General features: G+C 38.8%; 2 protein-coding genes across 2 annotated transcripts; both read right to left on the bottom strand.

Moving 5' to 3' along the window:
- LOC109230253 lies at nt 3,032–9,543 on the bottom strand (the record flags this gene model as incomplete). Its single annotated transcript, XM_019395773.1, has 6 exons — nt 9,453–9,543; nt 8,869–9,341; nt 4,168–4,243; nt 3,766–4,101; nt 3,623–3,631; nt 3,032–3,258 (listed from the first exon to the last, which is right to left on the bottom strand). Coding segments are annotated over exons 1-6 (1,212 nt in total), but the record flags the coding sequence as incomplete, so codon positions are not given.
- On the bottom strand, nt 9,705–22,525 carry LOC109230252 (zinc finger MYM-type protein 1-like). Its single transcript, XM_019395772.1, has 5 exons — nt 22,508–22,525; nt 11,688–11,763; nt 11,423–11,510; nt 10,896–11,222; nt 9,705–10,800 (listed from the first exon to the last, which is right to left on the bottom strand). Exons 1-5 carry the CDS (start codon nt 22,523–22,525, stop codon nt 9,705–9,707), a joined length of 1,605 nt encoding a protein of 534 aa, XP_019251317.1.

The following is a 22,810-nucleotide window of genomic DNA, read 5'->3' as shown; positions in this document are numbered from 1 at the left end:
CTATAGAATATAATTTTTTGAATGGTATCTATTTAAAATAAATAAGGTATTATCCTTTACTATAGGAGGTAAAAATTCCTTTTTTTTTTAATGTCCTTTAAGTTTATGAATCCCATAAACCAAAATAGTCATTCATTACATGATTTTGCCTCAGTTGGTTCTCATCCCTCTTTTTGTTATTTCCATTTCATTACAACAACGATAATAATTATGTCTCACTCTTAAATAAGTTAAGTCAGACATATAATGTCACGATCCGGATTTCCCACCATCAGAGTCGTGATGGCGCCTACTCGTGGTAGCTAGGCAAGCCAACTTAATTACCTTTCCATCATTAGCAATTATCTTTAACAGTTTATAACATCAATATAGAACATAAAGTCTAATAAGAACAATAGCGGAAGTCTGTCTTAAAATGATGAATTTAAAACGCGGAATAGTCAAAAACTACCTCTACCCAAGATTTGGTGTCACATTACTCACGAACCACTAAGAATAAACTAAATACAAAGGTCTGAAAGAAATATAACAGCTGTCTGTCTCAAAACAAGGAGGCAACAGTCTAAAAGAAAACAATGAGAAGAGACGCCGGGCCTGCGGAACCAAAATACGAGCCCGATACCACAATCTTTTAACAAATTTTCATTTCCATTTTCCTTAATAATTTCAGAAAAACAATTTCACAGAAAAATTCATTTCTCGGGCTCTAGACCTCGGAATTCGACTCCGGGCACATGCTCGAGTCCCATATTTTTTTACGGACCTTCCGGGACCGTCCAATCTCGAGTTCGGGTCCGTTTACCAAAAATGTTGACCGAAGTCAACCTTAAACATATTAATATCATAATTCTTCAAATTTTTCACAGAATTCACATATTTCAACATAAAAAGCTTTCCGGCTACGCGCCCGGACTGCGCACGCAAATTGAGGCAAGTAAAAATGAGGTTTTCAAGGCCTCGGAAGCACAGAATGAATGAGGAAACAGGTGATGACCTTTTGGGTCGTCACATCCTCCACCTCTAAAACAACCGTTCGTCCTCGAACGGACAAAAGAAAGAAGTACCTGAGTCAGGAAATAGATGTGGATAACGGCTCCGCATGTCAGACTCGGACTCCCAGGTCGAGGCCTCGGGGGGCTGACCTCTCCACTGAACACGAACAGAAGGAAAACTCTTCGACCATAGCTGTCGAACCTGCCGGCCTAGAATAGCTACCGGCTCCTCCTCATATGACAGATCCTTGTCCAACTGGATCGTGCTGAAGTCTAATACATGGGTAGGATCGCCGTGATACCTCCGAAGCATAGACACATGAAAAACTGGATGCACGGCTGATAAGCTAGGTGGCAATGCAAGCCTATAAGCCACCTCTCCTACTCGATCAAGAATCTCAAACAGACCAATGTACCTAGGGCTAAGCTTGCCCTTCTTTCCGAATCTCATCACGCCCTTCATAGGCGACACCCAGAGCAATACTCGCTCTCCGATCATGAAAGCTACATCTCGGACCTTACGATCTGCATAAGTCTTCTGCCTAGACTGAGCTGAACGAAGCCTCTCCTGAATAATCTTGGCCCTATCTAAGGCCCCCTGAACTAAGTCTGTACCCAATAACCGAGTCTCTCCCGGCTCGAACCATCCGACTGGAGACCGACATCGCCTACCATACAACGCCTCATATTGGAGCCATCTGAATGCTGGACTGGTAACTGTTGTTGTAGGCGAACTCTGCTAAAGGCAGAAACTAGTCCCACGAGCCTCCAAAATCCATGACACACGCCCGGAGCATATCCTCCAAAATCTGAATAGTCCGTTCGGACTGACCGTCCGTCTGAGGATGGAACGTTATGCTCAACTGAACCTGGGTACCTAACTCTTGCTGAACCGCTCTCCAGAAGCGCGAGGTAAACTGCGTACCCCGATCCGAAATGATAGATACCGGCACACCATGAAGGCGAACAATCTCCCGGATATAAATCTCAGCTAACCTCTCGGATGAATAGGAGACTGCTACTGGAATGAAATGCGTTGACTTGGTCAGCCTATCAACAATGACCCAAATAGCATCAAACTTCTTCCGAGTCAACGGAAGTCCAGTAATGAAATCCATGGTAATCTTCTCCCACTTCCACTCGGGAAGCTCAATCCTCTAAGACAAACCACCAGGCCTCTGATGCTCATACTTGACCTGCTGACAGTTTAAACACCGAGCCACATGCGCAACAATATCCTTCTTCATCCTACGCCACCAATAATGCTGCCGCAAGTCCTGATACATCTTCGCGGCGCCCGAGTGAATAGAATACCGAGAACTATGGGCCTCCGCTAAGATCAACTCTCGAATCCCATCGACATTGGGCACACAAACTCGCCCCTGCAATCTCAAAACACCATCATCATCTAAGGTCACCTTCGTGGCACCTCCACGCTGCACCGTGTCTCTCAGGACACACAAATGGGGATCATCAAACTACCGATCACGGATACGATCCAATAATGAAGAACGAGCGACCGTGCAAGCTAACACTCTGCTAGCCTCAGAAATGTCCAACCTCACAAACCGATTGGCCAAGGCCTGAATATCCAAAGCAACCGGTCTCTGGCTGATCGGAATATAAGCAAGACTACCCATGCTGGCGGACTTCCTACTCAATGCATCGGCCACCACATTGGCCTTACCCGGGTGATATAAGATAGTAACATCATAATCTTTCAACAACTCTAGCCATCTCCTCTGCCTCACATTCAACTCCTTCTGCTTGAACAGATACTGCAGGCTCTTGTGATCCGTGTACACCTCACACGTCACACCATATAGATAATGCCTCCAAATCTTTAAAGCATGAACAACCGCTGCCAACTCTAGATCATGAACCGGATAATTTTTCTCGTGGATCTTCAACTGTCTCGAAGCATAAGCAATAACCTTGCCATCCTGCATCAATACTGCTCCAAGTCCAATACGGGAAGCATCGCAATAGACCGTGTAAGGCCCTGAACCCGTGGGCAAAACCAACACCGGTGCCGTGGTCAGAGCTGTCTTGAGCTTCTGGAAGCTCGCCTCACACTCATCTGACCATCTGAACTGGGCACCCTTCTGGGTCAATCTGGTCATCGGGGCTGCAATAGAAGAAAATCCCTCCACGAACCGACGGTAATAACCTGCTAACCCCAAGAAACTCCGAATCTCGGTCGCTGAAGCTGGTCGAGGCCAATTCTTGACTGCCTCAATCTTCTTCGGGTCCACCTGAATACCCTCTGCTGATACAATATGACCCAGAAATGCAACCGAACTCAACCAGAACTCGCACTTCGAAAACTTAGCATATAATTGACTATCTTTCAGAGTCTGAAGAACCACTCTGAGGTGCTGCTCGTGCTCTTCTTGGCTGCGAGAGTACACCAAGATGTCATCAATGAAGACTATCACGAATAAGTCTAGATATGGCCTGAACACTCGGTTCATCAACTCCATAAACGCTGCTGGGGCATTGGTCAAACCAAATGACATGACTAAAAACTCATAGTGCCCATACCGAGTGCGGAACGCCGTCTTAGGGACATCAGACGCCCTAATCTTCAGCTGATGATAGCCAGATCTCAAGTCTATCTTTGAAAACACCTTTGCTCCCTGAAGCTGGTCAAACAAATCATCAATTCTCGGCAATGGATACTTGTTCTTTATCGTCACCTTGTTCAACTGTCGGTAATCAATACACATCCGCATCGAACCATCCTTCTTCTTCACAAATAACACCGGCGCACCCCAAGGAGAAACACTAGGCCTGATAAAACCCTTCTCTAGTAATTCCTGCAACTGGTCCTTTAACTCCTTCAACTCTGGCGGGGCCATGCGATACGGCGGAATAGAAATGGGCTGCGTGCCCGGAGCCAGATCAATACAGAAATCAATATCTCTGTCGGGCGGCATGCCCGGCAGGTCTGAAGGGAAAACCTCAGGGAACTCTCGAACAATAGGAACAGAGTCAATAGAAGGAACCTCTGCGCTGGAGTCGCGAACATACGCCAGATAAGCTAAACACCCCTTCTCGACCATGCGTCGAGCCTTGACATATGTAATAACACTGCGAGTGGCATGACCTGAAGTCCCTCTCCACTCTAGTCGGGGCAATTCTGGCAAAGCCAAGGTCACGGTCTTGGCGTGACAATCTAAGATGGCATGATACGGGGACAACCAATCCATCCCCAATATAACGTCGAAATCCACCATGTCTAAAAGCAGTAAATCAACACGGGTCTCAAGACCCTCAAACACAACCACACAGGAACGATGCACCCGGTCAACTACTATAGAGTCACCCACCGGTGTAGATACATAAACAGGAATGTCCAAAGCATAACTAGACATAGCCAGGCAGGGTGCAAAATAAGACGACACATATGAATATGTAGACCCAGGGTCAAATAGCACTGACGCATCTCTATCGCAAACCAGAATAGTACCTGTAATAACGGCATCTGACGACTCGGCCTCTGGTCTGGCTGGTAAAGCATAAAACCGGGGATCAGCCCCACCTCCCTGAACCATGTCTCTGGGACGATCGGCTACCGGCTGACCCCTACCTCTGGCGGTCCGGCCTCCACCTCTAGGGTCTCGACCTCCACCTCTATGATCCCTACCCCTGCCCCTGGCTGGCTGGGCAGGCTGTGGGTCACCTGGTGCCTGAATCATGGGGCGAGGACCCTGCTGCTGTGACTGTGTACCCCTCAATCTTGGGCAAGCTCTCCTGATGTGACCATACTCGCCACACTCATAACATCCCTCTGTACGATGAGACTGGCCCTGACGACCCGAGTGACCTCCACAAAAACTCTGAAGGGGCTGTGCACTGATGGGCTGCTGATCAGAATACTGCCCACGAGAACCACGATCGCCTGGAGCACCCTGCGAAGCCTGGAGGGCTGACTGAAAGGGCCTGGAAGACTGACCCCTATCATAAGAATCCCTGCCTCCAGGTGAGGCACCACTGAATCGACCTGAGTGATGGGGTCTCTTGTCTGACCTATGACCACCCCCTTGTGGCAGAACCATCTCGATCCTCCGGGCCACATTGGCCGCCTCCTGAAACGTAATGTCACTACCCGCCTCTCTGGCCATCTGAAGATGAATGGGCTGGATCAAACCGTCAATAAATCTCCTCACCCTCTCCCTCTCAGTGGGAAGTATGACGAGGGCATGGCGAGCTAGATCGATAAACCGGGTCTCATACTGAGTGACTGTCATAGACCCCTGCTGGAGGCGCTCGAACTGCCTCCGATAAGCATCCCTCTGAGTAACGGGGAGAAACTTCTCCAGGAACAACTCTGAAAACTGATCCTAAGTCAGAGGCGGCGACCCTGCTGGTCTGGCTAAACAGTAATCCCTCCACCAAGTCTTGGCGGATCCGGATAGACGAAAAGCCGCAAAATCAACTCCATTGGACTCCACAATGCCCATGTTTCGAAGAACCTCGTGGCAGCTGTATAAGAAATCCTGGGGGTCCTCAGAAGAAGCTCCGCTGAATGTAGCAGTGAAAAGCTTGGTGAACCTGTCCAGCCTCCACAAAGCATCAGCGGACATAGCCGCTCCATCACCGGCCTGTGCAACTACCCCCGGCTGAACTGCCACAGCTGGTTGGCCCGGTGGGATCTGAGTCTGGGGAGCTACCTGCTCCGGGGTACGTGCAGCAGGAGTCTGGGCTCCTCCTCCAGCCTGGGAAGCGGCTGGTGCTGTAGGGAGCAATCCTGCTCGGGTGACACTCTCCATGAGACCAACCAACCGGACCAAGGCATCCTGAAGAACTGGGGTAGCAATAAACCCCTCTGGGACCTGAGCTGGGCCCACCGGAACTGTCTGAGCCTGGGCCAGAACCTTCTCGCCAAGGTCACCCTGAGTGTCCGCCACTGGTGTTGCTGCTGGTGGCTGGGCCCTGCCGCTACCTCGGCCCCCAGCACGGCCACGTCCTCTGCCCCTAGCGGGAGCTGCCTGGGGCTCGGACTGCTGATCGGTGGATGAGGAAGCGCGTGTTCTCGCCATCTGCGAAAGAACAGAGTGGAAATTCAATCAGTATTTAAGAAACCAAATCGCACGACAAGAAAGAACAGATGAGAGATTTTTCCTAACTCAATAGACTCTGGGGAACAAGTACAGACGTCTCCGTACCTACCCCTCAGACTCTACTAAGTTTGTCCGTGAGTTGTGAGACCTATGTAACCTAGTGCTCTGATACCAACTTGTCACGACCCGGATTTCCCACCATCAGAGTCGTGACGGCGCCTACTCGTGGTAGCTAGGCAAGCCAACTTAATTACCTTTCCATCACTAGCAATTATGTTTAACAGTTATAACATCAATATAGAACATAAAGTCTAATAAGAACAATAGCGGAAGTCTGTCTTAAAATGATGAATTTAAAACGCGGAATAGTCAAAAACAACCTCTACCCAAGATTTGGTGTCACATTACTCACGAATCACTAAGAATAAACTAAATACAAAGGTCTGAAAGAAATATAACAGTTGTTTGTCTCGAAACAAGGAGGCAACAGTCTAAAAGAAAACAATAAGAAGAGACGCCGGGCCTGCGGATCCAAAATACGAGCCCGATATCACAGTCTTTTAACAAATTTTCATTTCCATTTTCCTTAATAATTTCAGGAAAACAATTTCACAGAAAAATTCATTTATCGGGCTCTAGACCTCGGAATTCGACTCCGGGCACATGCCCGAGTCCTATATTTTTCTACGGACCTTCCGGGACCGTCCAATCTCGAGTCATGGTTCGTTTACCAAAAATGTTGACCGAAGTCAACCTTAAACATATTAATATCAAAATTCTTTAAATTTTTCACAGAATTCACATATTTCAACATAAAAAGCTTTCCGGCTACGTGCCCGGACTGCGCACGCAAATCGAGGCAAGTAAAAATGAGGTTTTCAAGGCCTCGGAAGCACATAATGAATGAGGAAACAGGTGATGACCCTTTGGGTCATCACATATAAATCTTGGCTGACTACAATACTTCATGTAAACTCATCTCATGTCAATTTTAAATTCATCTTATGCCAATATTATGCAAATACAGCAAAATATTATTAGAAATGATGTATATTTATTAGAGGTAACAAATATCTGAAAAGCCCAAATCGCTTTTAAAAAGCATAAGACCTAAAGTAAAGTGCTAAAATCTAAAACATATTTGCTACTAATAAAATTTGACTATATAAATCTTTTTTATTCACTGTGTCATATCTTTTTGCTAAGCAATATAAGGAAATTATTACTAAGAAAGTTATTCATTTGTTGACCCTTATGTGAACTGATTTCTTTGTTGATTATGTTGTTGCGAATGTAATATGCAATTTACTACTCATGCCTCTGAAAGAAAAGAAACCCCATCATGCATGCCCTAGAGAACACGTCTTCTGAATTTCTTCTCAAAGTCAAATTTGTTTTCCAAAATAACTTTTCTTCTGATTATAAAAAGAAGAAGTTCAATTATGAAACCAATTAGATATTTATTTCAGAGCCTGAAATTGTGAATTTAAAACAAAAGCAGAATAGTAAAGCCACAAATTAAGATGGAAAAGTTTGGGTTCTAGTTGAGCAACTAATTTAAAAGGACGATATTTGGGCTTCAGAATTGAGGCAGAAGGAAAAAGTTTGAAAGAGGCTCATGTGTTTGGGCTCTATAGTTGCGCGAGAATCGTGTAAATTCATACGGTCCAATAGGGGTGGGCATAAAAACCGAAAAACCGAATTCTAAACTAAACCGAATTAATTTGGTATTTCGATTTCGGTTTATTCGGTATTTTGGTTTATTTCGGTACAAACATTTTGTTATTTCGGTAATTCGATTTGGTATACGGTATTGGGTTTTTGATATTTCGGTATTTCGGTATAGTTTACTGTTGTGCTTTTGCTGCTTCAGCAAATGAGTACTTGTTTGTCGATCGCTCAAACAGCACTTCATAGCTTGCGATCTCAATTTTCTTTTTTATAATTCTCACCACCTCTTAGCAAGAAACTGGTCCACTTTCACCCCCTACTTGTAGTCTTCATCAAATTTCTGTGGCTCTGCCAACTTCCAAGCTGCTTGTATGAGTGAGCCTCCCTGCTTGAATGGATCCATAAATGGCTTCATTCAAGTAAATAACTGGGAATACAAATTCATGGCCGCCACTCACAAGTTATTTAAGATCGTTCTTCTGCGAGCAAGAACAGAGCTCTTACATTGAGAAATGGACATTAATTCTCCTCCAACAGTCCATAGCACTCAAGAAGATATAGAAGTTTGAGAGAGGGGAAGGGTAATCAAGACACCATATGTAAATCCGCGTCACAGGACGACAATAACATCATTTTTGCGAAACAAATACACATTGAGGCAACGATGTCCCCTCAGTAGTATCCTCATCATCGACAAAAATAGTTTCATTTCAACTTCTCTTCAGAATTCTTACCCCTATCTTCTAGTTCTGCCATGCAGAATAGTAAATTGCTCTCTTTGCAGCTACTGATGCTTTGCAAGAAGCATGTGCAGCTGAGAGGTTGCTCAATTCATTAAGGTAATTACTTTTTGTATTCAATCCTCCTTTCCGCTAAATGAGTCTCACAATTATAGATAGCTTTCATCTTTAAAATAATACATGGCATGCAGAGGCGGATCTAGAAATTCCGGACGATGGGTGCACCATTACTTTCAAGATTAACATTTAGTTTGATAATATAAAATTTTACAATCACAACAACTTACCGAGCAAAAAACAATTAGTTTCATTACCACAAAAATAAATATTATCAATTTACAATTGTACGCGACGAGTTTTCATACTTTGAAAACGATCAATAATAGCATCATTACTTACAGTTGCAAATACCTTACGCTCTATATTGCAAACTAAAAAACCATTCAAAAACTCTTCACTAATGCTATTACGTAGATCACTTTTTATGAGCTTCATTGAGTAGAATGCCCTTTCCACGCTTGCAGTAGCAACAGGTAGAATCAAAGTCAACTTCACAAGTAAATAAATATGACACCAAGTTTGATCCAATTTCGTCTCTGCCATCACTATAGCAAGATCCTTCATTCCCTTCAAGTTGATAAATTTGCTATGAGGCATTCGAGCATAGACAATGAAACTATCAAGCTGAAAGCTGAGATCTCGAAGCTTGTTGTCATCAAACTCACTTGGATAATACTCGGCCAACTTCATTATTCTGTCTTTGTCAAAATTAGCAAATGAATCAATCAGACTCAAAGAAGCCATACCAAGGAGTAAGTCACTAGTCACTACATCAAAACGACTATTTAACTCATGAAGCTGCAAATCAATAGCTGCATAAAATATTTCCACACCAAAGTGATGTGAATATGAAACTCCCGACCTCTTTTGTTTCTATCTTGGATAGTCTTCATCCATTTTGGGGATCATAATATCATGTTTACCACAGAACGAGTAAACTTCATTCATCAAGATCTCGAATTCACTTTCTCTCATAGTCTGCAATCTTATCTTTGCAAGGTCAAGCAACCTCATAGCATTGACTATGTCTTGATCTTTCTTTTGTAAAACTTTGTTTAATTCATTTGTAAAAGCAACATCTTGAACATCAAGTGCAATAAAAACACAAACTCAAATTCTTGAATATTACCCAAAAGATTTTTCGTTGCAAATCTACCAAGAGAAAGAAGACTATCTTATTGCATATCTTTAAGCACGTTAACAATCAAAGAAAATATAATCAAGAAATTTTCCAAGGTCTTAAAATGCGAACCCCAACGGGTATCACCCGGTCGTTGGAGCCCACGTTCTTGATTCAATCCTTGTCCGGTAAGTATTTCTCCAGACTTAAGTAATTCTTTCAACTTCTCTACTTGGTGTTGTCGAAGTATTTCCCTGCGTTTAAAAGATGCTACAATAATGTTCAATGTGTTAGGGACAACATCAAAAAAATTATTCACATCCGGATGCTTTTTAGAAAGAGCTACAAGTGTTAATTGCAACTGATGGGCAAAACAATGAACACAATAGGCAGATGGAACATCTTGTAAAATCAAAGACTTTAGGCCATTTATTCTTCCTTGCATATTACTAGCTCCATCGTAACCTTGTCCACGTAGCATGGATGAGCTTAACGAGTGATCCAAAAGCAAATCATAAATTGTTTTCTGTAATGATAGTGTAGATGTATCATTCACATGGACAATACCCAAGAAGCGCTCAATCACCTCCCCTCTTTTGTTAACATATCGTTTAACAAGGGCCATTTGCTCTTTATGTGAGATGTCCTTTGATTCATCAACCAATATCCCAAAAAAGTCATCATCCAAATCTTGGATAATAGCTTTAATTATTTCTTTAGCACAAGCATCCACAATATCCTTTTGAATTGCTGGACAAATCATCATATCATTTTTTGGAGCTTTATGTAATATTACCTTTCCCACATCTGAATGCTTATCCCCATGAAATTCCAAAAGTTCAAGAAAAAGACCTTTGTATTCGAAATCTTCACTTTCATTATGACCACGAAATGACAATCCATTTCTCAAGAGAAATCTTACCACATCAACCGAGGCATTTAAACGTATCCGATGATCACTTTTTACTTTCTCACTTTGCTTGTGAAAAGAAGATTGAACCGATTGTTCTTGATTTATCAAATCTTGCATCCTATTAAAACATTTGTGATGGATACTATCTACTTCCCCGACATGCGTTCTAAGTCTTTCCGTACCCTTGTTCCAACCCTTAAACCCATCTTTTGTAAATGCATCTCCCGCATTACCGCGACTTCAAGTTCATTCTTAAATAAATAACAACACAAACAGAATGCAACATCACTTTTTATGCTATATTCCAACCATTGAGAATATGGACCCTTAAACCAATCGGGATTAAATTGACGCATTTTGTTCCCAAATTTAGTTTTAGGGAAAGCATGGCCACTCGGTTGACAAGCCCCTTTTTTAATATAATGTCTCCTCACTTCATCTCGGATATTAGGGGCATACTGAAGAATCGGTATTCTTTCTTTGGGATCAGGATTGGGAGATCCTAGCTCAAGAACACTATCAACATTTGAAGGAGGGGATAAGATTGTCCCTCTTTGGATTTCAGGAGCTATATTCGAACTAATAGAAGGCTGACTACTACCATTGGAACTTGATTGGCCAATGTTTGACCTGATCACAAATTTATCCATTTTGATGTTCCTACAAATTCAAATATCTCTCATCATCAAAATTCAAATTCATAATAAAACTAAGGGAATCACACTTTTAAATTCATAATAAACAAGAGAATCACACCCCTTCTGTATTTAAGAAAATAAGGGAATCACACCCTTTCAAACATATTAAAATAGAGGAATCACACCCCTTTCAATTTCAATTAAAATAAAATAAAAACTTACCAGTTTTTCTGCAACTTTTGACAAATGTTAACCAACACCTTGACAAATGCTAAACTGTCTGATTTCCGGTTACTACAATCGAAGTGGGCTGGTAATTCAATATCAATCAAAAATAAAAGGATCAGCTCAAGAAAAGTTATCAAAACAAAACTAAATCAGAAAAAATCTCCTTCATTCAGTAGTTACAGGAAAAAAAAAATTCCAAAATCAGAATAAACCTACAAGAATACTTATTAACTAGTTTAGAAAAAAGATTGGACCTTACCTTGGAGGAATTGGAAAATAGCATTGCACAAGCAGTCAGAGAGTAAATGGAGACAAGATATCAAGATTAGCTTTAGCTTTTAGAACAAGAGACAAGAACAAGAGACAAGAAAAAATCAAAATAGGAACTAGGGTTTTGCTTCTTCTTTTTAACGTTACCTTTTGGGATAAATTGAGATTGGGAATTAGGGAAAAATTTTGATGTTTGGGAATTGGGGAACCGTGTGGATTGTCATCTCTGTGTAGGAGGGGATATATAAAATGCTGCGTTATAGCGTTAGAATAAATAGAAAGAGAAAAAAAAAGATTTAAGAAAAGTTGCGTTACAGGCTTACAGCGTTAGAATAAATAGAAAGTGTCATGAACAATAAAAGAAGAGGAAGAATATTGCAGAGAAAAGTAGGCAGAGAATTCTTATTGAATTTTGGGATGAATTACAATGAAATAGAACCCTCTATTTATAGGGAGAGGGTGACTTAACCACCAAGCAATGAACCCTAGAATCTCTCTAAATATAGACATTCACCTTAAATAGAATTCTATTTATAACACTCCCCCTTGAATGTCTATTCAACAGATAATGTGCCTCGTTAAAACCTTAACTAAAATAAAACCCAGTGGAAAAAAAATCTAAAGAAGGAAAAAGAGTACACATATCTAATAATATGCATTTTGGTTGCCTCGTTAAAAACCTTGCAAGAAAAACTCAGTGGTACAAAACCTTGTAAGGGAAAAAGAGTACAACGCGTATTAACTCCCCCTCATGAGAGAATCACTTCATATCCTTTAGCATTTGCATTCCAATATTGTGCACCATCTTCAAAAGATCTTTGGTAGATATTTGATAAACAAATCAGCCATATTAACTTGAATGAATATATTGCACCTTGAAATCATCATTCTTGATAGAGATGGATTGTCTTCATATGATCTTGTTGGAATCGTCAGTTCAATATCTTCACATAGAGGTGAAAACTCTTGTTATCATATTATCATGCATATAGTTATAGCAAGATACATTTGCGCACAAATTGCACTGAGGATGTAGTACTTCATGACCATGAATTCTATATGCTTTAAGCAATTTAAATCCTTCAAGGATTTTTAAGTCATACAAGCCATATAATAGACTTTAGATGCATATCAAGTTTTCATGTCATGCTAGACATATAAAATATCGAAAACTCATTGCACATACCATTGACTTTGTACTTTCAAGTGTTTGAACTACATGTTCAAACTACATGTCTTTCATATGAAACCAATTCTATTCGAATTGTTTCTTCAGACTTAAGATCCTCATATATATATTTAGCGCTATCATAGATGTCGTCGACAAATATTTTATATCAATTTCAATATTTTTTCATAAAGACATAACATAGAGATCTCTTCATTCATATTTTCAGGTACCTGAATCTCTCTTGAGATTTTATGAAGCATTATGTCATGTGATCTTCTAGATCACTTGCCTCCTTTATTATGATCATTTTGATCATTTGCTCATCTTCTTTATCAAGAAGTTTATTTGAAACCGATTTGTCTATATGCTTTAAGCCTACTATAGACTTTGTCCTTCTAGGACTTAATATGAGCATTTGCAATGAGAATATAGTTACTTTCTTTGGGTCAGCAAATGCGTCTGGCATGCTTTGCAATATATTGCAAATTAATTATCCTTTTATGAACTTCAATTTCATATTATTTTATTCGGGGATCTAGATGTATAAATGATAATTCATTCCATGTAACTTTTTCTCAACTGTTGTATCTTGTCTCTTCCTCATGTTAGAAAAACCTTGTTTCCTCAACTTTGAGAACCCATCTTTGTGCATTATGGTGTTAATCAAAATATACACCGCACATCAATAATAATAAGATGGAATTATTTGGTTCCTGACCCTGAACCACTTGTGAGGGGAGAAAATAATATACTTTGGTATATAACGTATATCAAACTGATATAGATAACTTTGTTCTCATAAGCAATTGTTTAGCTATTAAGTAGAGGCACTTAAATCATTTTGCTAAACCTGATGTAAACCAACTTATCAAGATGAACTACTTGAATAAAAAATCTGGAAATTATGCTCTATATTAAATTATTGAGCAAGTTACCTCGCAAACACCAGGTTGCGGGTCAATAATAATTGCACATGTAACCATCTCATAGATGCATCTTATGTGGTATACATGGTAGGTGAATGGGCCCATATTCACCTTTGATATTTCTAGCATTCATGGAATTCAATCCCAATTTTAATTGGTCTATTAATTAATGAGAACAAGCAATGTAAGAGAATTCGTAAAGAACTTTCTAGTTCTTTAATATTTACCCATGTGAATTCTCTTTTATTTTTGCACATCATACTTGAATTAACATGGCTAAACCAATTATGCCAACTGGATAAATTATCAATATTGATAAACTTCAGATTTACACCATGATGTGTGCAATTATGAATAAACTCCAAGTTTATTATGATATGGATTTTTATATCAATAAATATCCACTTCATTGTGGTATTCTTTTGTTTATGTAGTACAAATTGGAGAAGAAAGCGAGTAGCTTTTCACATACATATTACCCCGCTACAAGTTGTAGTAATAGAAGATATTAAATCTTTCCTTTATTTATAGTCTCAATATAATCAACCGCTTTCGCGTATACTTTGGAAACTGAATAAGTTTCTTTGAGACTTACTACAACACAATACCTTATTGGTAATTAATTGTGTTTCTCCAAAATAGTATAATTGACTCTTGCAGAGTTCTCAATTAATATTGTAGTACCACATATTCATCAACACCCATATAGTGAATATCTCTTTTAAAGAGAAAGTTATACCATTATGGTTATGGTCAAAATTATATGCAAGATCTGTTTCTTGCATTACCGTTGTCTTTTAACAATCACAATGCCAAAATATTTTGGCGTACAATAGGTACGTGACCAATGACCATTCATGCCATAATAATGACATTATTTTCTTATATCATCTCAAACCTCCTTTTAATGGTGAGTGCAGTATATTCACTACCACTAGCACGTTCATATTCTTTGAAGAATGAATATGTATTCATAAATCAGATGTTGTCACATTCACATCATGAATTGACCATAATTATCTATAGGTGCTTTACAAAATCTCATGTCAAATCGATGACAAATATTTTTCACAGAGTGAAAGATTATTTTGAGAATCCTTATTGTTCTCATTACCACAAATGATGACGATTATAATTTCGTCTATTGCCACGTCCATATCCATTGATACGTTCATAGTAATAATTTTGTCTTCTTTCAGACTTATCACATACTGCTATCACATTCTCTTAAGGGAATGAGAATGGAGCAAATTCAATGGGACGGGTTTTCAATTCTTCAAATTCAATGGGACGGGTTTTCAATTCTTTGCCCACAATCATACATGAATTTGATCATGGCGAGGCATAGAAATTTTACCATTCAGGTAGTTATAATTTCTTACAAACTCCATTAGAGTTATAATCATACTTTGTTGTCTTTGCTTGTATTTATAATCAAAGTATAGAATAAAAGAGAAAAATACGGTAAAATACTTACCTTAAATCCAGAATTTAATCATGAAGGAAGTTCATGGAATAATTGACAATCATTATGCTCAATCCCAAAGCTTCTACTCAATTGGTTAGAGTCTCCTGCTGATAACGTGTTATGAACAATAAAAGAAGAGGAACAATATTGCAGAGAAAAGTAGGGAGAGAATTCTTATTGAATTTTGGGATGAATTACAATGAAATAGAACCCTCTATTTATAGGGAGAGGGTGACTTAGCCACCAAGCAATGAACCCTAGAATCTCTCTAAATATAGACATTCACCTTAAATAGAATTCTATTTATAACAGAAAGAGAAAAAAAAGATTTAAGAAAAACAAATAAAATAACCAAAAAGCCAAGCAGGGATTCGATCCCTTGCCCTTAGGCTTTTAGGAATAAGAAGGCAAAACCAGTGCACCACTTCACCCTTTTTGACCATGGGTGCCATCAAATATATATAACTACTTTTTTGCAAATTATGTACATCATATACATATTTTAGCCGAGGGACCATGGGTTCACGTGAACCACAAATTTCACAGTAAATCCGCCTCTGATTGCATGTAACTCAGAGTGTGCCAATATTAAATGAACTCAAATTAAGTTAGTTAATGGAGTGGGGGAGATAGTGAAGATTTGGTTTAAACCGAAAGTATACCGAAATCGTACAGAACCAAAATAAGAAATACCGAACCGTACCGAAATATTTTGGTACGGTATTTGGTATACACAATTGATAAATCGAATACCGAAGTATCGAACCGAAATACCGAATGCTCACCCCTACGGTCCAATTCTTGATGATCAAGGGGTATTTGCGGATGGGATTTTGGCATGGTATAACAACATACCCATATAACTGGCAGAAAATAGCCATAGTTATAGATATTGGCATCAAATAGCCAATAAATATATAACACTATAATAATATGTATATCACAACTTTCTTCTTCTTCTTTGTCTATATTAACATGTATATTAAAATTTCATTTTCATTCTTTGTATATAAATAATATTATTCTTTGTATATCAATAATATAAAATTATATATATAGTTATTGCTGCTTTTATATCAATATATATCACAATAAAAATATTGTATTATTTGTATACCATAGTGTATAGCACATCAGACATGTGTATACCAAAACAGATATCATAAATTTATTTTTCTTCTTTGTGTATATCAAAAATTAATTTTCTTTGTATACCAAAATATTATTTACTCCCACAATTATATTTATTATTGTTATATTTTAGAATTTGCTTAAACATGTTATATCAAGAATTTATTTTCCTTTTTTAATCAATAAGTAATAATTATATTATTTATATATCACAATGTATAACAAAATAATAATGTGTATATCAAAACAGTTTATCAAAATTTTATTTTTCTTCTTTGTATAACACATTTCAGATTGAAAACTCAAGTTCAAGACGACTCCACATGTGTATCCCTTATTGTAACCCGTGTATATCTCTATGTACATCAGTGATATCTTATGTATATTATGTGTATCTGTGTATCCATAATATATATACGATATACAATATGATATACACGGGTGTCCATAAAAAATGGGATTTTTACATTCCTATACCACATAGAAAACTTTTTTACCCTTAATGTTTAAGGTTTGACTTAATTACACTTAGTATACCAAATTACTATTTCTATACCATAACTAATTAAGGGTATAATTAATGAGATATTTTTTACAAGGGTTTCCGTTACCCGCCCAGTATCTCCACTCCTCCCTTACTTTCTCTCTCCGAATCCCTCAGCCCCGTACCCACGTTCTTTTACCCATACCCAGTAAAAAGGCTGTGGAGGATTTGAGCATGTTTAACCAATTTCTATTATTTTCATTGCCATAAACGACAAGATTACAGTAAGTTTATAAATAAAATAATTGTGGTTTGAGTGATAATGGATACTGGTAGCAGAGGCGGACCGAAGATTTAAAGGTGACGGGGGCACCATTATTTTTCAACATAGCTATACATATCTCTAGCTTTAAAGTTTAGCATACAACTCTCTTGAAGGGTATATGAGGTCTTTTGATTTAGGAATTTAATTAGAAATAGAAGGGGACGGGGCAGTTCGAGGGAAACAAAAGCAAAAAAAAGTAATTAAAAAAAAAATTATTTGTAGTTGTGATGTTCTTCCTTTTGTAGTTGTAGATATTTTGTGGACAAAATCGTTTTATTGTTGTATTTTACTGTTTGTAGTGTAATTGTAGTTAGTTTGTAGTTTATGTAGAGCATTCCAAGATTAATTGTAGTCTAAAATGTAGATATAATGTAGACATGATTGTGGATGATGTGTTGCCTGTTTGCCCTGTAACTGTAGATAAATTGTAGTTATTTTTATATTAGGTACTTAAACTGTAGGTAATTTGTATATTCACTGTAGGTAAATTTGTTTAAATTGTAGAGCTGATTTTATACATAATTGTAGAGTTTTTGTAGTTAATAGTAGTTATAATGTAGGATTCATGTACCGCTTCACACCATCTATCACAGTATGGATATGATCTGTTGAAGCCCTCACCTAGAATCACATAACAAACAGCAATAAAAATATTTATAATTATAAAATAGTTTATTTACAATTTATCTACAACGTATCTATAATTATATCTACAAATTATCTACAATCTACAAATTAACTACAATTTCTCTACAAATCATCTACAATCTCACTTTGATATTCCTCTATGACGAGAGAGGCTGCCATAGCTATCCAAATCTCCATTAAAATGTAGCATGATTGGGATTTTGGACATGATTGCTTGTCGTTGCAGAGTTATTGTTCAATATTTTGTCGCTTTTTTGATTTTTTGGATTCAGAAAAAAAAAAAGACGAATAACAGAGAATCGCAGAATTAATTTCTACAATTTGACTTGAACTTTTTGATTAGGGATTGATGAAAAAAGTCGACAAACTGATATTTACAGAACTGATTTCTACAATTTGGAATTGAGCTTCTGATTTCGATGAACTGATAGTTTGATTTGTAGCGACGAACTGATATTTTGATTTCGACGAACAGAATTTGTTTATAAATTGAAGATGAGTGATTTCCGTGATATGATATGATCTTATTCACGCCAAATCTGTTCAGAATATTCTGCTTCTAAAATGTAGCTCGCAAAATGTCACGACCCTGGTTCACCAACCGTGAACATGTCATGACGGCACCTGGTCCCCATGACCAGGTAAGCCTAACATTTGCGGAAATATAATAATTGCGGAAAAATAGAGAAAATCAAATCAAATATCTAAAGGAAACTGTACTGAATGCCGCTTGGCAAGTACAACTCAATATCACAAGTCTAAAATAATTCCCAAAACCCGGAAACTCACGGGCAACACAGGCTACAGAAGTGTATAGTAAAGGTTCCAAACTCCAGAATTTCTAACAACCGAAAGAAGGAAAACTAAGTACTAAAGATAGAATAAGAGGGAGACTCGTCGGTCTGCGGACGCAGCAGATCTACCTCGAAGTCTCCGTAGTCCTCCTGCCTCACTGATAGTGCGCCTGAGTAGAGGTACCTGGATGATCTGCACATGAAAAACATGCGCAGGAAGGGCATGAGTACACCACAGCGGTACTCAGTAAGTGCCAAGCCTAACCTCAGTTGGGTAGTGACGAGGAAGGTCAGGGCCATACTGAGACGAAATATAGTAATAACAATAATTAACATTATGATAATCTGACAGAAATAATAAATACAGCAGCGAAATAAGACAGATTAAACAAGGCAATAACAAATACACAAGGACGGAACAACCACAGAATGAGTACAGCTCAACACCAATGGTAACAATGAGGATCTCCCAGGATACCATCCTGTAGTCTTTTTCTCAACTGTCCAGTGGATCTCCCCGGATACCGTCCCGTAGTCCATCAAATATGTATATCCGAAGGATCTCCCAGGATACCGTCCCGTAGTCCAACTATCAATGTGCAAGGGGGAATCTATCGAGAATCTAACCCGCAGTCCCAAAGTAAAAGTGCAGGGGGATCTACCGGGAATCGAACCCGTAGTCCCAAAGTAAACAAACAAGGGGGGAGCTACCGGAATCCCACATCCGTAGTCCCAATGTAAATGCGCAACCACAACCAGAAGATATTCAGAAATGAAGTACAAAAGACAAACATCAGGTAGTACTAGCCTAGCATGCTTCACGTAGTACAATCAAGGCAACTTAAACAATTAGGCAAGTTAAATCAACTAAACATGCTTGTCTAATCTAACACAGGTTATAACTGCAAGTAAAACAAGGCAATATGAAGGAAACTCAGTCTCAATATCTTAAGTAAAACCGGATTTTCAACAATTGGCTCAAGTACGCGCTCGTCACCTCGCGTGCAAGGCACTCAAAATACCAATAACAATATCCTAAGGAGAAGGTCCCCCACACAAGGTTAGACAAGCCACTTACCTCGAACCGGCTCAATATCACTAGAAACCGCGCCTTTGCCACGAGTATCCGACTCCAAATGGCCCAAATCTATTCAATTCAATTACACATCGTAAATAATATTGCAAACAACTGATTCCACTATTAAATTTAAAGCTAGGGCGCGAAAATAGGTAAAATGACCAAAATGCCCCTCCAGCCAATGTCTCGGAATCGAATAATTTTTACGTTTTCAGAACTCTCGTACTCTCACGAGTCCAACCATATAAAAATCTCCCAAATCGAAGGTCAAATGCCCCCTCAAAACCCAATAATTAGGTCTATGAAGTTTCTTCCAATTTTTTATCCTAAATTCGAATTCCAATGGTGTATTTAACTATAAAATGATGAAATATAACAAGAAGGGACCAAAGAAACGTTACCCAGTGATCTTCACTTCAAATCCCACTCAGAATCGCCTTAAACCGAGCTCTCAATTGATTTTGCAACTTATGAACTCAAACCTTCACATCTCTATTTCTGTCCAGGGGTTTCCGCTTCTGCGGACAAGGGACCGCTTCTGCGGTCCCGCTTCTGCGGTTCTTCATTAAAGTCAAGATTTCCGCTTCTGCGGCCCTTCACTGCACCTGCGGTTGCCGCTTATGCGGATTCATTACCGCTTCTGCGGTTTCAAACAAAATTCCAAGGACCGCATCTGCGACTACCATCTCGCAGGTGCGTAACCGCTTCTGCGGTTAAACTTTCGCACCTGCGGAAACTGAACAAGCACTTGAATTTCGCTCCTGCGGTGGTCTAGCCGCTTCTGCGCCTCCCAAGCCGCAGAAGCGGAAGTACCAGATGACAGAACCTTCAGCAATTCATTCAACTTCAAAATTTTCCGTCAACCACCCGAAATCATCCTGAGGCCCCCGGGACCTCAACCAAAAGCACCAATACCACCTAATACCTTATTCGAACTTGTACTAATCCTTAAAACACCTAAAACAACACCGGAAACCCGATTAAATCAAAGATTCAAGCCTAAGAACTTCAAATTCCAACAAAACACACTTTCGATCAAAAACCTAACCAAACCTCGCCCGAATGACCTGAAATTTTGCACACACATCCCGAATGACATGACGAAGCTACTGCAACTTTCGGCCAATCCGACCCTCGGATAAAAAACTCACTATCGGACCGGAAACTTCAAAAATTCAAACTTCGGCATTTCAAGCCTAAATGAGCTACGAGCCTCCAAAATACATTCCGAACACGCTCCCAACCCCGAAATCACCTAACGGAGCTAACGGAACCATCAGATTTCCATTCCGAGGTCGTCTTCATAGTGTTCCGACTACGGACCACTTTTCAACACTTAAGCTCTCATTTAGGGACTAAGTGTCCCAAAACTTTTCAAAACTCAACACCGAACGTCCCGGCAAACCAAAATAGCAGAAATGAACTTAGGAGAAGCAGTTAATGGGGGGATCGGGGCGTAATTTCCAAAAACGACCGGCCGGGTCGTTACACAAAAATAGGAAGATACAGCTGCTATTAATTAGCTTTTAATGATTAGTACAAAAACTGTAGAAATAATGTGGACTGGGCGGGTAATTTAGGAATTATGTACATTTTTGGTAATAAGGTTTCATATATGGTATAGGTAAGAAAAAATCCCTAAAAAAATTGTGTTGTATACACGATATACAAAGTGATATACACAGACGTCCTTAAAAACTCGTGTGTGATATACACTAATGTACACGATATACAACGTGATATACACATGTCGTAGTTGATTTTTTAGGCCTGATTTTTTACCTGAACTAGTCTAAATCACTTCTATCTTGCTCAAATTTTGTATATAGCCTCGTTTAGGTATTTTCAACCAATTTCAATCACACCCACTCATTCAATCCAACCAAAAAATTGAAGGTAGAAGAAAACAAAGTTGAAATATATTTTTTCTCTCTTAGTTTTTGCTAATCTTGCTCGAGTTCTTATATAGCCTCGTTTAGGTATTTTCAACCAATTTCAATCACACCCACTCATTCAATCCAACAAAAAAAAAGAGAGAGAAGAAAAACAAAGTTGAAATATATTTTTTCTCTCTTAGTTTTTGCTTCTGATTTTTTCTGATGTGAGATCAACCTTAACTTTTCATCCTACTGATTTTTTTTGTGTGCATAATTTGCAAGAATTTTTGCTATACTATGAGAGCAAAAGAGAAGAGATAGAAGAAGAAATACAAGGAGAGGAAAGGGGGGGGGGGGGGTAAGCCAAAATAAGTGTGTAGTTTTTTTTTTTTTAGAAAGAATATAAAAGAGAGTAGTTTTTTTAAGATTTGGCTATATAACGCCAATTGTTTGGGGTTATCTTTGCCAAACCTAATATAAGGCTAAAAAATTACCAATTTCTGTTATGTGTTGTTATAGGATGCCAATTTTTCTTTGCGGATTCATGGTCATTACACTTTCTATTTTATTGTTCATAATCTTACCTCCTATAGCAAACTATTACACCCTATTTATTATAAATCACAATAATTTCAAAATATTATTATTCATAGCTATCTTTTTTATTTTATTTTATAGAAAAATACGTATTTATTTTATACCCTACCATTGAGGCGTGAAATATGCAAGTATGTTCTTTGTCTCTCTCTTCCTTCTCTATCTCTCATCAGGATTTTATGAGCAAATTTCTTAGCAAGATTCGACCATGATTTTGCTCCTAAAAATCGTGGATCATTATTAATTGGTAAAGCTTTTTGCCAGTTCTTGCTTTCTACTCTGCCCTTCTTCTTTTTTTCTCTCCACTCACCTTTTTAATTTTCGCCATTGTTAGGTTTGAGGAAGAAACTTCAACTTTCTGTCTTTAACGGATGATTCAAGTATCCGAAGAGGGTTACATGAGGTATACCTACTAAATCCCTTAATTTTGATGGGACATCTTTCGATTTGCAAATCATTCAAGAGGAAGTTGTATTTGCAGGTTCTACAACAACCATTGAAGCCGAGAGGCGAACCAAACTACGCAATGACCTTATCAATTTGAAGATGCAAAATCTTTGAAAAGAGTCACAATTGCAGGTTCCGTATGCTTTTTAATATACATGTATTTCTG

The sequence above is a fragment of the Nicotiana attenuata genome, chromosome 7, assembly GCF_001879085.1.
Source record: "Nicotiana attenuata strain UT chromosome 7, NIATTr2, whole genome shotgun sequence".
In the NCBI taxonomy this organism is placed as follows: Eukaryota; Viridiplantae; Streptophyta; class Magnoliopsida; order Solanales; family Solanaceae; genus Nicotiana; species Nicotiana attenuata.
The sequence above is the reverse complement of the archived record's forward strand: the minus strand, read 5'-3'. Positions and strand labels throughout refer to the sequence as shown.